The 14,549-nt window shown below is 32.5% G+C and overlaps 2 protein-coding genes, 2 non-coding genes and 1 pseudogene across 5 annotated transcripts; 1 reads left to right on the plus strand and 4 right to left on the minus strand.

Moving 5' to 3' along the window:
• Positions 1 to 5,843: 5,843 nt before the first annotated feature.
• LOC105768018 (protein FAR1-RELATED SEQUENCE 6) lies at positions 5,844 to 8,821 on the plus strand. Of its 2 annotated transcripts, none has more exons than XM_012587703.2 (2): positions 5,844 to 5,986; positions 6,701 to 8,821. In XM_012587703.2, exons 1-2 carry the CDS (start codon positions 5,984 to 5,986, stop codon positions 8,708 to 8,710), a joined length of 2,013 nt encoding a protein of 670 aa, XP_012443157.1. In that variant the 5' UTR covers positions 5,844 to 5,983; the 3' UTR covers positions 8,711 to 8,821. The 2 variants fall into 2 exon arrangements, with proteins under 2 accessions (XP_012443157.1, XP_052486299.1); XM_052630339.1 differs by lacking the exon at positions 5,844 to 5,986 and adding an exon at positions 6,115 to 6,359.
• Positions 8,822 to 8,939: 118 nt separating this feature from the next.
• LOC128041501 (small nucleolar RNA snoR114) lies at positions 8,940 to 9,026 on the minus strand. The gene has a single exon (XR_008196520.1). It is a non-coding gene; the product is annotated as a small nucleolar RNA snoR114 (small nucleolar RNA).
• Positions 9,027 to 9,033: 7 nt separating this feature from the next.
• TRNAG-GCC (transfer RNA glycine (anticodon GCC)) lies at positions 9,034 to 9,104 on the minus strand. Its single transcript has one exon. It is a non-coding gene; the product is annotated as a tRNA-Gly (tRNA).
• A 210-nt stretch (positions 9,105 to 9,314) lies between these two features.
• LOC128041358 (signal recognition particle 54 kDa protein 3-like) lies at positions 9,315 to 10,824 on the minus strand (annotated as a pseudogene).
• A 335-nt stretch (positions 10,825 to 11,159) lies between these two features.
• Positions 11,160 to 13,837, minus strand: LOC105768019 (pentatricopeptide repeat-containing protein At3g29230). The gene has a single exon (XM_012587708.2). The coding sequence runs from the start codon at positions 13,453 to 13,455 to the stop codon at positions 11,653 to 11,655; it is 1,803 nt and encodes a 600-aa protein (XP_012443162.1). The 5' UTR covers positions 13,456 to 13,837; the 3' UTR covers positions 11,160 to 11,652.
• Between the last annotated feature and the right edge of the window lie 712 nt (positions 13,838 to 14,549).

Genomic DNA, 14,549 nt, shown 5'->3' on the forward strand with positions numbered 1-14,549 from the left:
ACTCCTTCAAGCTTCATTGGCTTTAATGAAAAGTAGCAGAATACGACACCACTAGAAGAATTGCTCATGGGAACTATTCTACGAACAATATTCTTTTCAATTTTTACGTTTGTTTCATAAAAAGATCCATTGAAAGCAATACAATTTTATTTTTTTTGGGAAAATTAACTTTTCCTTTTTAAAACTGGCAAGCTCCTAACTTGATTTTTATAAGGACATTAACTTAGAATAAATCAATTTTATTATTTTAGTTTTAATTTTAAATTTTGAAAATACTGAAATATTGACTTCAAATATTATTAAATATGCACATTTATATTTAATTCTTATAATAAATTATCATTATAATTAATATAATTTATTATTTTAATAAAACCATCTAATATTATAGTTTTATTTTAATAATACATTTTAATATTAATCATTTAAATTTTAAATATTTTTTGAAAAATATTTTATATTAATATTTTAATAATAAACATAAATATTTTATAATATAAATACAAGTATTTACTTAAATTCTACTTAGCTCAATTTTCATGTGCCATTATTCAAGTAAATCTTGATGATGTCGACATGTGATAGAATTTAAATCCAAAATAATTTGAAAGAGAACCACACACATAACATTCGTATACATGAGACTCAAACCTAGACCACATTGGTCGTAAGGCTTCAATCTTCCCAACAAATCAATACATCATTAACAATATTAGTTATTGCTAAATAAATATAAAATATTATAAGTACCTTTTTTGTGAAAGGATATGTTTTTATAACGCTTTTATAATAAATATAATGTATACTGTGTTTATTTTATGGAAAACAAGTTTCAAAATTAATCTCAAAAATTTTATTAAACAATGAAAATATTTGATGTAAAAGCATCCAAACACTAAAAAATTTAACAAATTGTCAACTATTTAGAAATTTGTTATTCTAAAATTTATTCATTAAAACGAATATAATCTAAATTGAATTATTCAAATATAAAATATTTGAACTTAAAATAAATTGAAAAGAGTGTCGAAAATTTTTAAATTTAATCCGATATAATCTTCCCAACGAATAAATCTAGTCTCAAAACTCAATGAATATGCTAATAAGGCCTCAAAATTCCGAAATTATAAATTATTAAATATTCATGATCGAATCTCGCTGTACTTAATTATTAAGTATGAGTTTCCAGTCTCATTTTGTGTAACTTTAATAAGTGAGTTTTATGCAATTATATCCCCATTTTCCGTCATTGATGGAAAAAAAAGAGTTAAATTACAAGTTATAAAACAATTCATTGTTACATCTAAAATACATTATTTTCTCTCTTTTTTTAATAATTAATTGCATTTTTTAAAATCAGTATCATTTTATCCAGGTTTATGGTTATTTTATTGGTTACCATTTCACTGAAGTGGTGGGGGTTGTAGATTGGATGCATAGCAACAACTCAGCAAAATGGCTTGGCTTTTCTCTTCTTTTTTTTCCCTTTAATTGGAATGGAACGGCTGCAGAGGGGAACGCGAGTTGGATGGCGTGCAAGCCATCGCTATCGGATAATAATATTTCTTGTTTCTTTCATTTTATTTTAATAAAGAATAAATATCCTTTTTATTATTTGGAAATACAGTGGACACATTTAATATACAAAAAAAAAAGACTTTAATATAATACTTACTGACATATTTGTTTGTTTCTTTTTAAAGGACGAAAAACATGGTTGGTTGCCCTCATGAATTATGAACAAATGTAGCTTGGTTGTATTTTCGCGTTTTTATAATTATTTGGCATTCCCATTAATTCATCTAAATTGATTTGTATAGTAGGGTTTATCTTCAAATAGGAATACATGACCGCAGGATTTAACTTTTTAAGACTAGGGCTTTGCCAAATACCAAAAACCGTGCGGATGTAAAATATGGTATATTGTTTCTCTCGATGCAGTGCTTGCTTGTCATAACGCTATCCTATCCATCTCGCAACCCAATGTTGCAGCTGTCATTTTTATCTTTATTGGGTCAAGTTGGAAAACAACAATTAAAATACCATTTTTTATATATTATTCAGCTAATTCAATCACGTACTTTAAAATTTTATTATATATTTAATTCGGTTAAATACATTTTATATATTATTTTATAAATGTTATTTTGGATTGTGAACTTTAACTTTTTTGTGTAATATTAATTTATAGTTTCAATAAATACAATTGTATAAAAGTTAAAATTTTATATTAAAAATATCTTAAACAGTGGGAAAATTAGGGGCTAACAGCTTGGCTCCTTAAAATTAAAAATTTTCATATAGTTAATTTAAAATTTTTAATAAAAGTAAAATTACACTTTGGCCTCTTAGAATATAAAAAATTGATTTAACCCTTTAAAATTATAAAGATATCGTATTAAAATAGTGAAATTATATTTTCTATCGTAAAAATATAATTTAATTTCAATCCCTAAAAGAATTTCTAATTTCGTCCCTGGTCTTAAATTGACTTTAATTTGATATTATAATATTGTGACGAAGAAACATTTTTATTAAATTATTTAAATATGATTTTGAAAAAGAACTTGTATTTTATACAAAAGCCTGTACTTTTTAGACATAAAATAAAAAACATGCATTATTAGGTACAAATGATTAATTTCTATTATTGCTCATGTTAGAATTAAGTTATCATTATCTTGGGTGGTTAAAACCTTTTTATAGGCAGGTTGATTTATTTCCTCGTAAATGAACGGGATTTATGTAAATTGATGAGATGATTAATCAATCATTTTACATTATATTACCCTTTAATATTTTTCATGCTATATTAAAAATTACTAATGATTTTTCTTTTTTTTTTTTGTATTTCTAATTATTATTCGAGTAATAAACTGTAAATATTTTCGACAAGTGGAATTGATTAATCATATAGCATTTATTCTTATAAAAGGCCGTTTTACATTTTTGACAATAACAATAACATGTTTTTATACGATAAAAGTTATCTCATCCATAATTATTGAATTTTTAAGATATCATAAATATAAATAAAATTAATAGAAAATACATATACTTAAAAAGTATTTTTTTAAATAGTCTTGAAAATAATGAAAATCTCAGCATCTCTATATTAAAATGTATTATTTTAAATATATGTTTTAACTTTATAATTTTTTTCACTAATTACATAAAATTTTATTACCTATTTGGATAGTTTTGATTTTTTCACTTTATTTTTTTTATTCCCAATGTTTATTTTTATCCATTCTAATATTTATTTTCTCTCAAATTTTATTGTAATTATTTTGATTCTCAAAATTTACTATTTTTTATTCTCAAATCAAGACATTTGAGTTATTAATACAACACAAACTCTATAAACATATACTAATACGTTAATATTTAAAGAGGTTTGAAACCAACTTATTAGGAGAAAAAAAGTGGATTTGATGTGGTGTTTATGGAAATATATGGCAACAAATGAAAGAAATTCGATTCAATAACAAATACTCAACAAGATTGTACAGTCCTAAATCAAAAGACATTTTATTTACGGTGATCAATTCCGCACCGATTTTGATTGTTTTAGTCATATTGTTTTAATATTAAAATAAGATATCAAATGAATTTTTTGCATTGGTAAAAATTTTATTTCGCACCGATCAATTCGATCATACTTGATGGAATATGTAATATTAAAAGATATTATTTTTATAGTTTGCTTTATTTGAAAATTTGAAATGTTAACACTTGCTCAACCAATAAAAAACCTATACTTAATTGGATAAACTTTAAAATTCAAACTATAAAACTAAAATATAATAAAATAAACTCACTCACCCTTTTACCTTCTTGTATCACAAGAGGAAAAGAATTTGAATGCCTAAATCCTTAATATTTCACCCTCTGGCTTAATTTTAAACATCTCTTTCAACCTTTGATATGTATGTTAATATTGAATGGGCAAATGTTGTGGATTATATTGTTGTTTAATACATGATATTTTTCTTCTTCTTAAATTTGGATTTATTGGCTGATAGATTTTTATTTTGGATTTTATTGATTAGTATTTTATATAATTAATAAACATATTTATATTTAATTTGTATTTAATATCATTCATTTAATATTTTAAATTATTAAAATATGCATATATTAATTTTGAAAAATCGATAAATTCATAATTATAAGTTGAAATAAATCAATATCGGTACATACCAATTCCAATAGAAAAGTGGCGTGCTCATCAATGCAATACTGAGTAGCCTGCAAATATAGGAGAGCTAATTTCCAATCTAAAAATCAGTCATTCATTAAACACACCCATTTCAATTGGAAAGCTCTGAAAATGGCCCAGAGTTACCAACCGCACAAACTTCTCAAACTTGGTCTTAGAAAAATAATCGTCCATTGCCGATGTTTTTTAAATGGGATCGGTGATCAAATCAGTGAGGTCATTGATTCACCAATTTGACCGATTCAATTAGTCTGATTAAAAATTAATAAAAAATCCCTCTTTAAATAAATTCTCTCGATCTGATCTAATTCAAATAACATTATCCACCACCGGAAGAAAAAACATTTTAATTTGTAAGCATATAAAATAAACATCTAAATGGGCTTAAATTATTTATTCACAAATAAAAAATAAATTTGTATAAAATACTAGACTCCTATTTCAAAGTAAATTTATCCATCTTCATCTCCTCCTCTAGGATGATTGGATTAGGACAGAAACTTCATCCATGGTCGAGCCTACCACATATGTAGCAGAACAAAGTAAACTGCTTATATTGATATCGCGCATAGACTGGTTTCCGCAGACAACACAATATTTTTCCTTCTCCTCAATGGAGCGCGAATGTCTACTCAAACCCGGACATACACAAAATTACGAGCACCACTTGAAATTGACTTCGCATCATAATCAACAAAATTACGAGCACCAATTGCGCATATTTCAGAAATCATGCGACAAATCATGAATTTAAATCCAAAAATATGTGAAGTATAGAGAAATTTAAAATCTATTTATTTTGTGAACGATAAAAAATCAATAAATGATTATTAAAAGTTTAAAGAGCTTCGTCAATAATCCTATCCAAATCCATCTCATACTAGAATAGAAAGGGGTACCACTTTTCCCCAAAATCAATAATAAACACCTCTGTGGATGCCACAAATTGGTCACGTTTGTAGTAAAAAAGCAACCCACCAAGTAAAAACTTGTCAATATCTTCTATCAGATCCCCGAGATCCAAGGCTTAAGATATTAAATGTTTAAGTTCAAGTTTCATTATGTTCATTAATGCAAGTGAGGATTCTCAATTTATTTGTGTATCATAATAATTTGATTCTAATCGTAATTATATGAATATAGTGATTGTATTTATAATCAAACTCATCAAATTAAATAAATACTTCGATTTTTAAATAAATCTAAATAAAATATCAAAGCAAATTAAACTATTTATAATTATTTTGTATTTTTACTCAACCATTACACAATTAAGCAGATGAAGTAAATACTTCAAATTCGTCACTCCCAATCCTAAAGCGTTTGATATGATATAGTTACTTTCCTAGAACTTAGGATTTTATTCAATACCTTCCAATATATATTAAACATTGCAAAATAATTTTCTTGACAATCACATTCAAGTGAATCACATTTCAAAGAATTACATTCCATTAGAATCATAACATGGGAAAGTACCAAATGCTACCTAATTGTCTACTTTAATCAATTACCAACATTTTTCATAAATATCCAAAGATTTGAAGGACCTCTCTGAAAGAAGAACGATAAAGGCAGGCCCTTATAAAATTAATAAAGCATTAGGGTCTTTGAAAAAGCAATTATACCTAATGAAGTCTTTATCGACATAAAAACAAAATCCTTATGTTCTCCATTGATCTCGTTAGGAAAAAGGGTTGAACTAATTTTTCTTCACTCTGTTCTCAAGACTTTGAAAGATCAGTTCTTGAATCAATTCTTATGGTAATCCTCTCTTTTTTTTTTATGAATTTTTCTAAGTTTTTTAAAGGTTTTTGAGCTGAACTAGACTGTCATCTATGCTTTGAATAAGATCAACTCATTTACTTCTTTCTCTCTAATTTTGGGTTATTCTGGCTTTGATCTTAATTAAGAATTCAAGTTTAAATATCACCCTGTTTTTTAATTAATTTGAACTTCTCTTTGCAAAGGGTACCTACACTGAGTTATTGCTCTTTACATCGCATCTCTTAGTTTCATTGTTAATGGAGGATTTCAAAAGCATAAAGTAATCGTTAAAATAGATGGCGAAGTATTTGAAAGAAAAGGAAAAATTGCTACTGGGCTTAATCTCATTATTCCGTGTTTTTATGCCTAGGTAATTACTCTTTTCTTCTTTATTGAGTAATATATACGAACCCCTGATTATTCAATAAGATCCTTGTTGATTTGCAAAAAGAAGAGTTCAAATCCGCTGTTTGGGGGTTTGATGATGGAAATGTCCTTTTGTTATCTGTTGAAACACTGCACGGTGTAATACATAATTCATGTAATTGATGTGGTGAATACCCCTCATGTTGTATACATTGCTCTCTAGCTGAACCCCGATTTTGTCTTGGTAGTTGGTATCCATGATTCTGTTTGTATTTAGAATCTAGCTTGCTTCATGTTGCTTATCATTTTATTGATTTGTGGATATTTGATGTACTTTTGTTACAGATGGATGGAGTTTCTCTTAATACCGATCCGGTTGTTGATGATGATGCTGATGCTGATGAATTTGAGATTGAAGGAGACTGTGGAATGGCCAAATGTATTAGTCAAAGTGGTGTAATTCAAGGAGAGAATCCGCTGCCTCCTGTTGTCGGAATGGAATTTGATTCATACGAGGATGTATATTACTTTTACAATTGTTATGCCAAGGAACAAGGATTTGGTGTTAGAGTAAGCAATACGTGGTACCGGAAGACCAAAGAAAGATACAGAGGCAAACTAAGCTGCAGTAGTGCAGGATTCAAGAAGAAGAGTGAAGCAAACCGGCCCAGACCCGAAACGAGAACCGGATGCCCTGCGATGATAAAATTCAGGTTGATGGAAAACAAACGGTGGAGAATCATAGAAGTTGAGCTTGACCATAACCATTTGATCAGCGCCGTAAGTGGAAAATTCTACAAGTCTCATAAGCAATTAGGTATTGGAACCAAAAGAGCACTGCATTTGGACAGCGCAGAAGAAGTTCAAAAAGTTAGACTTTTTCGAACAGTGGTTATTGATGTTGAAGGAAATGGAAGTGTGGAAGTCAGTAGTGGAGAATTCCGGAGTAGTCATAACCAAACCAGTCAATTAAGGCTTAAAGATGGAGATGCACAAGCTATTCATAATTATTTTAGCCACTTGCAATTGATTGATCCAAATTTCTTTTATGTGGTGGATCTCAACGAGAAAGGATGTTTGAGGAACTTATTCTGGAGCAATACAAGGTCAAGAGTTGCTTATGGTTACTTTGGTGATGTAGTTGCGGTTGACACTATATGCTTAACAGACAAATATCAAGTTCCACTGGTTTCATTTATTGGAGTGAATCATCACGGACAATCTGTGTTGTTGGGTTGTGGTTTACTTGCTGGTGATACTATCGAAGCATGTACATGGCTGTTTAGGGCATGGCTTACATGCATGTTAGGGCGCCCTCCACAGGTCATCATCACTGATCAATGCAGAACCCTGCAAGCCGCTGTCGCTGATGTTTTTCCAAGGGCTTTTCATTGTCTGTGTTTGCCACGTATAATGCAAAAGGTTCCAGAGAAACTTGGTGGACTGTATGAATATGAATCAATTAGAATGGCATTAAATAATGCAGTTTATTACTCTCTAAGGCCTGAGGAGTTCGAAGCGACTTGGGAAGATATGATCCACCATTACAGACTCAGGAATCACGTTTGGCTTCAAATGTTATATGAAGATCGCAGACAATGGGTTCCCGTTTATTTGAAGGAGATATTTCTTGCAGGAATGCTTCTAACTCGGCCAAATGAGGTTGTGGAGTCATTTTTCGATGGCTATCTCGATAAACATACTTCTTTGAAGGAATTTTTAGACAAGTATGATCAAGCTCTACAGGCAAATCATCAGCTTGAAGTTTTGGCAGATATGGAATCAAGAAATTCAGGTTTTATGCTACAATCAAGATGTTACTTCGAGTTGCAGCTTGCAAAACTGTACACAAACAATATCTTAAGGAAGTTTGAAAGAGAGGTGGAGGGAATGTACTCATGCTTTTGCACGAGACAAATAAATGGCGAGGGAGAAGTAATTACATACATGGTAAGGGAACAAATCGAAGTAGATGGAAACAGAAGGGAGTGTAGGGATTTCGAGGTTTTGTACAACGCAACCGAAATGGAGGTGCTTTGTGTTTGCGGTTTGTTTAATTTCAAAGGATATTTGTGTCGGCATGCACTTAGCGTTCTTCACCAAAATGGCATTGAGGAGATCCCGCCTCAGTACGTTGTATCACGATGGAGAAAAGATATTAAGCGGAGTTATGTTCTGAATCACAGCAATGGTGGTATTGATATTAATAACCCAGTTCATAGGTATGATCATCTGTACAAATGCATTATGCAGGTGGTTGAGGAAGGCCGAAAATCGGAAGTTCGTTACAAAGATACAGTTCAAGCATTAGACCAGATATTGAGGAAGCTTAATCTTGTGGAGGGTCGTTTATAAAATATTTTTGAGACCCTAGATCTTAGAAGATGCGTGTTAGAGTGCTTTCATGTAATTGCCACCTGTTTTTTATTTTAAAAAAATTAATGGTGAAATGAGCTTTTCATTTAACATGTGAGCTCTTATAAGTGTAAGTTGTCACCAGTTTTTATACTCCCCAAGGATTGGAAAATTAGGAGGAGATTGAATGTTCTAACAATCGAGTTGTTCAATAAAAATCAGAAAATTGAAGCTCAGAAGCGCTTTGTCTCGTCGGAAAATCAGACAGATGGGATAGACCCTACCATCCCGATTAGCGCAACCGTCATCACAGCTTCTATGGCTGCACCAGCCGGGAATCGAACCCGGGTCTGTACCGTGGCAGGGTACTATTCTACCACTAGACCACTGGTGCTTGTTGGTTATTTGGGCTATTTAAGATGTATTTATTCTTAGTTTTCATTCGCTGCTTTTTTAATTTTTAATTAAGCATTTGATTAACTTGTCTTGGCCATAGAACTTCCAATCTCATACCAAAACAAAGTACTTAAATTGTTTTTTTCCACTGCTAATCTCGTTTTTTCACTAATAAATTGTTTGATTATATTAACATTTACCCAGGATCTTTGCAACCGAGTCAAATTCATTACTTGGGTACATGATATAGACCTAGCTTTCCCCACTTCAAAACTCATTTTAGTTTTGAATCCACCATTTCATTTATCTAAATATATACAAAAATAGAGGGGGGGGGGGGGGGAAGTTAACCAAAATGCATTAGCCTGCACACGCTTTCAGTCTTCACCAGGTTGTCCAGCCGTGGCAGCCGAATGAATTTTATAAGTAGGCTATCTGATTGAGTGTAAAATTACTCGTCCCCACCTCCAAACATCCCCATCATGTCTTTGGCTGGACCCATTTGCTTCATCAAGTTCTGCAAGCCTCCCATTCCCCTGATCTTGGGAGGGAGGGCCTTGCTCCTGTGCTGAGCATCCTTGTTGCACGACAAGGAACTCAATTTTCCCCTTAGGAATTTCAAGCCCCTTCATCTTGCTCCATAGCTTGGCTAGCCACTTGTACTCCCATCTCCATTACCTCTTGAATACGACCACATCCCCATGCTATCTGCATCATCCTTGACACATTGATGAGCTTTGGATTTGAACTATCCAACTCTGCGGCATGTTAAACAGTCAAAGCCATAGGAAAAAGTAGTGATCCTTTTAAAATAACATTCCTCAAGAATTGAATAAAGCAGGAATGTAATTGCCTTCACTCGTCTTCGAGTCCATCATGGTTATGTAGTGCTTGATCTTCACCTGGCTTTCTTTCTTCATTACCTTTTGGCATTAGTCTAGCGCTAAATCCTGGAAGCATTGAGAAAACCTGCCGAAAAGCAACCAAATTAAATTACCATCCAAACCCTTAAACTATGAGCCCTGATGTAAATATACTTAAAAAAAACTAGTGACCAAGCAAGTCAATGTAAATGCAGAAAGAATTTAAACCTATTTTTTGAGGGAGACATGTCACCTTCAGCTTATTGGAATGTACAAGTGCATCCTGATCAAATACAAGGCAGCAATGTGTGCTGATCTTGCATCCAAGCTTAGTCATCAATTATTAGACAAGCTTCTTATCATAATACCAAAGTACTGATAATTCTATTTCTCTTGCAAATAATATTTATAGTTTAAACTAAGATGTCATCTATGGAGCAATAAGCCTGTTATCAAACTTGCCAATATAATATAATAGCTAGCACAATATAATATTTTTTTATCAATGTTTCTCCTAAAGTCTAAGGGGGTATAAACCAACCAAAATTGAACATTACATCATTAGCTTTCAAATAAATGAACATGCCATAAGTTGCACGCAATATGGCAAAATCAGTACAAGGCACAACCATTAAAACAAGAGTCTTCAACTTTACTCGAAGGAAAATGCAGCAGAAACCGACAAAGATTCAAAGAAACCTGCCCAAATCGACCCATTTTTAGTATGGTCTAAAGTTGCTCATACATAAACCTTAAGATAAAGTTCTGTTCTGAAAGCATATGGAGAAACTCAGGCTGTTGATCCATAGGAACAACTTCATGAATTTTGTCCATGAATCCAGACAAATCACGCATGCCTATTCAGAAAGATAAGCAATAAGATGAAGTTTCCAACAATCACCATCTTGTAACTCACAATTCAGTGGTCAGAAGGATACACAAGGAAAAGAAGAAATACGCCCAAATGACGGCTCACAAAAATGCATGATTTCCTATTTGAAGCCGAACAACCTCTTGGGTGATTTTGTGCTTGCTATGACCGGCAGCTAGGTCATTGAGATAGATGAACTTCTTCATATTAATTTGCATATCACGAACGAGCCTGAATTGAATGTTGGATTGAAGAAGTGCTCTCTACTTTTCAATATTTGAGTATACAATTATAGATGGACCATAAGGAACCGTACATATTGACTAATAAAAACATTGCACGTTTTGTAGATAAATTAGACCACACTTTAGAGCTTAGTGTATGTCTTATGCTTTATACATATATATAGATGGACCATAAGGAACCATACATTGACTAATAAAAACATTGCATGTTTTGTAGATAAACTAAACCACACTTTGGAGTTTATATATGTCTTATGCTTTATACTGCAGTTTACTTCACTCAAGCTAGTGCTTTTTCTGTAACTCGCGCCTGAGGCAATATAAGGATTCTAGCACCACGACTGCGTTGCACCCCTGACAACACAGTTGCAGGCATAGTGCATTAACCTTTCCATGAACCCAGTTTATTCTAGATTCCAGAACTTCTTATATAGATGCTAATGAATCTTTTAACAATCAATTTTGAAAAAGACCGCTTGAGACACATTGGTTGAAAGCGATTGGATTATAACTCGACCGTTGAAATATGTCATGAATCTCCTAGATTCAGCAATATCTCTTTTCACCTCAGTCCCCATATCCAAACTCTTGAACATGTGGTATATATCCACATGATCTACATAGTTTAGTCAATCCCCTCAAGGCTCCATATATTTCCTTTGTTTCAGGGTGGCTCTCATCTAAGGAGTAAAACTCAACTACACAGTCATTAACCTCAATTGAGCTACATCCAGGTACTTTTTTATAACCAGTATCTCGCATTGCAACTTTTAATCTTGCCACGTCTTTCCACCTACCAAGATCCCCATATATGTTTGCAAGTGTGACAAAATTAGCAGGATTTTTTGGCTCAAGTTTATCAAGCTGTTCAAGAGCTAATTCAGCAACTTCAACATTTCTGTAAACACGAGATGCTCCAAGTAAGGCAGCCCAAATAACAGCATCAGCCTCCATAGGCATCTTCTTCACAAAATCCAGAGCCTGTAATAAAAGACCAGCTCGGGCTAGAAGGTCAACCATACAACCATATTGCTCAATTTGAGGTTCAATTGAGTAATCCTCTACCATAGACTGGAAATATGAAAGGCCATCTTCAACTAAACCCATATGCGTACATGCACACAGAACACCTATGAAGGTAATTCCATCTGGAATGATTCCACTATTCTTCATTTGACAAAAGAGATCTAAAGCATCAGCTCCACGCCCATGCATTGCTAAGCCCCCAATTATTGTGTTCCAACTTATCAAATCCTTCTTGCTCATGCTTTTGAACACATCAACCGCATCCTTTATCATCCCACATTTTGCATACAAATCAATTAACGCATTCCCAACATAAACATTTCCTTTATATCCATTGTTCTCTGCATAAACATGAACCCACTTACCCAAATCCAAAGCTCCTAATCTAGCACATGCAGTTAACACAGTTACAAGTGTAACATCATTAGGAAGAACATTACCATCTATTAGCATCATCTTGAAAGCATCCAAAACCTCCAAGAAAAACCCATTCCTTACATACCCTCCTATCAGTCCATTCCACGAGAAAGCATTCTTCTCAGGAATCTCTTCAAACAACCTCTCACAAGCCTCAACATCCCCATTAATTGCATAGCCCTGCAAAATTGTATTCCACGACATTACATCCTTTTTAGGCATCTGATCAAAAAGCTTCCTTGCTTCCACCATTTCCCCCACCCCAATATAACCCGAAACCATAGTATTCCACAACACAATATCACGCTGAGGCGCCAAATCAAAAAGACACCTTGCCTTAACTAAATCATGACAAAAGATAAACCCATTAATCATTGAAGTCCAAGCAACAATATTCCTGTCAACCATTTCATTAAATATTCTATAAGCTGCTCCTATCAGTCTACAACCTGAATACATCTCCATTAACGAAGTTTCCACGAAAGGGTTTCCTTTAAAACCACTCTTTATCACAACACAGTGCACCTCCTCGCCTTCTCTTAAAGCATTACACTTCAAACAGGATTTAAGAACAATAGGAAAAGTATAGCAATTGGGTGCAGAAAAAGATATGTTTTTCATTTGACTAAACGAGAGTATAACTTTCTTATAAAACCCATTTTCTGCATACCCTTTAATCATTGAATTCCATAGAGCTGTGTTTGGGTCAGGATTTCTATCAAACAATTTCTGTGCAATGCCCATTTGCTTCAGTTGGACACATGCCGTCGTAAATCTTGGAGTAATATAACGGTTTTGGTCAAAGCCACGAGTGAATATTTGCGTTTGGATTTGGAGGAGATGTTTTAAGGTCTTACATGATTGTATGAGAGAAATAAACGTCTCTTCAAGAATCCAATGAGGAGGCTTTTGGGCAATTTTAGCCATTATGAAAGAAAGGTGTGGCTAATTTCAGCAGACTAAGGAGATGAAGGCGAGCAATGCCGGAGCTTCTAGGAGACAGAAGCCGATAGCATCGACGGGATATCCTCCAAGAACGATCTCCTACTCCCGCACACTGCCGCACAGCCCCTCTCTCTCTCATTTAGGGGGAAAACTTTGGGTTTGGAAGTGACTATACTGTTTGGTTGTGGATTCTTTTTCAAAGGATTTGCCTTTGAGCTTTGGGTTTTCTCATTTGTGGGATCTCTTTCCGTCTTATATAGCGACCGTTATGTTCTTTGTTATATTATTCTTTTATTACGATTATTGAAACATGGGAGCCGGCGGCTGCTTGGGAGGATAATGGAACTGCGGGGTGGTGTGAGTCAAATCTTCAAGGACGAACACATATTATCAATGGCTCTCATTTAGTGATGGTGACACTAATGAAATTATTCATAGCCAAATTCAACGAAAGAAAAAATGAGAGTACCGCAAAATTTGAATTCCTTAATTCTGGGATAGGGGACGTGAATGTGGGAGTACAGGTAGCATTATTACATTTTATTGATTTGATTGAAAGATTAATCAGGTAGTTACAACTTATATGTCTCCTGGATTTTATGTTTATCTACAAAAATAATTTTTAACAATAAAATTAATAAAAATTTTAATAAAAATATTAGTTTACTTTTTAATTTAATGCATAAAAATCAATTTTTGTTAGAAAAAATTATTTTATAGGCCTTTTTCTACATATTATTCATGGTCTCGCTTCAATTAAAACATAGTAAATAATATTTTTTTCACATCATATGTACATTTGGACTAAACTTATAAACTCAATATGATGTGTCTTCTTTTAATTGGTCGGGATCACGAATGATGTGATGAAAATGGTCTATAAAATAATTTCTCGACTGTCAGGTTGATTATATGGTATTTTTTAGTAGGCTTAAGGGTTTAAAAAACCCTCAAACTTTTAAAAAAATAATAATAATTAAGCATCTATTTTTTTTGCACGTAATTGAACTTTCAAAATGTATTAAAAATACCTTCAAACTTTTTCAAAAAAATAATTAAGTCATGGTTTTTTTTTT

Source organism: Gossypium raimondii, chromosome 5, assembly GCF_025698545.1.
Source record: "Gossypium raimondii isolate GPD5lz chromosome 5, ASM2569854v1, whole genome shotgun sequence".
Lineage (NCBI taxonomy): Eukaryota > Viridiplantae > Streptophyta > Magnoliopsida > Malvales > Malvaceae > Gossypium > Gossypium raimondii.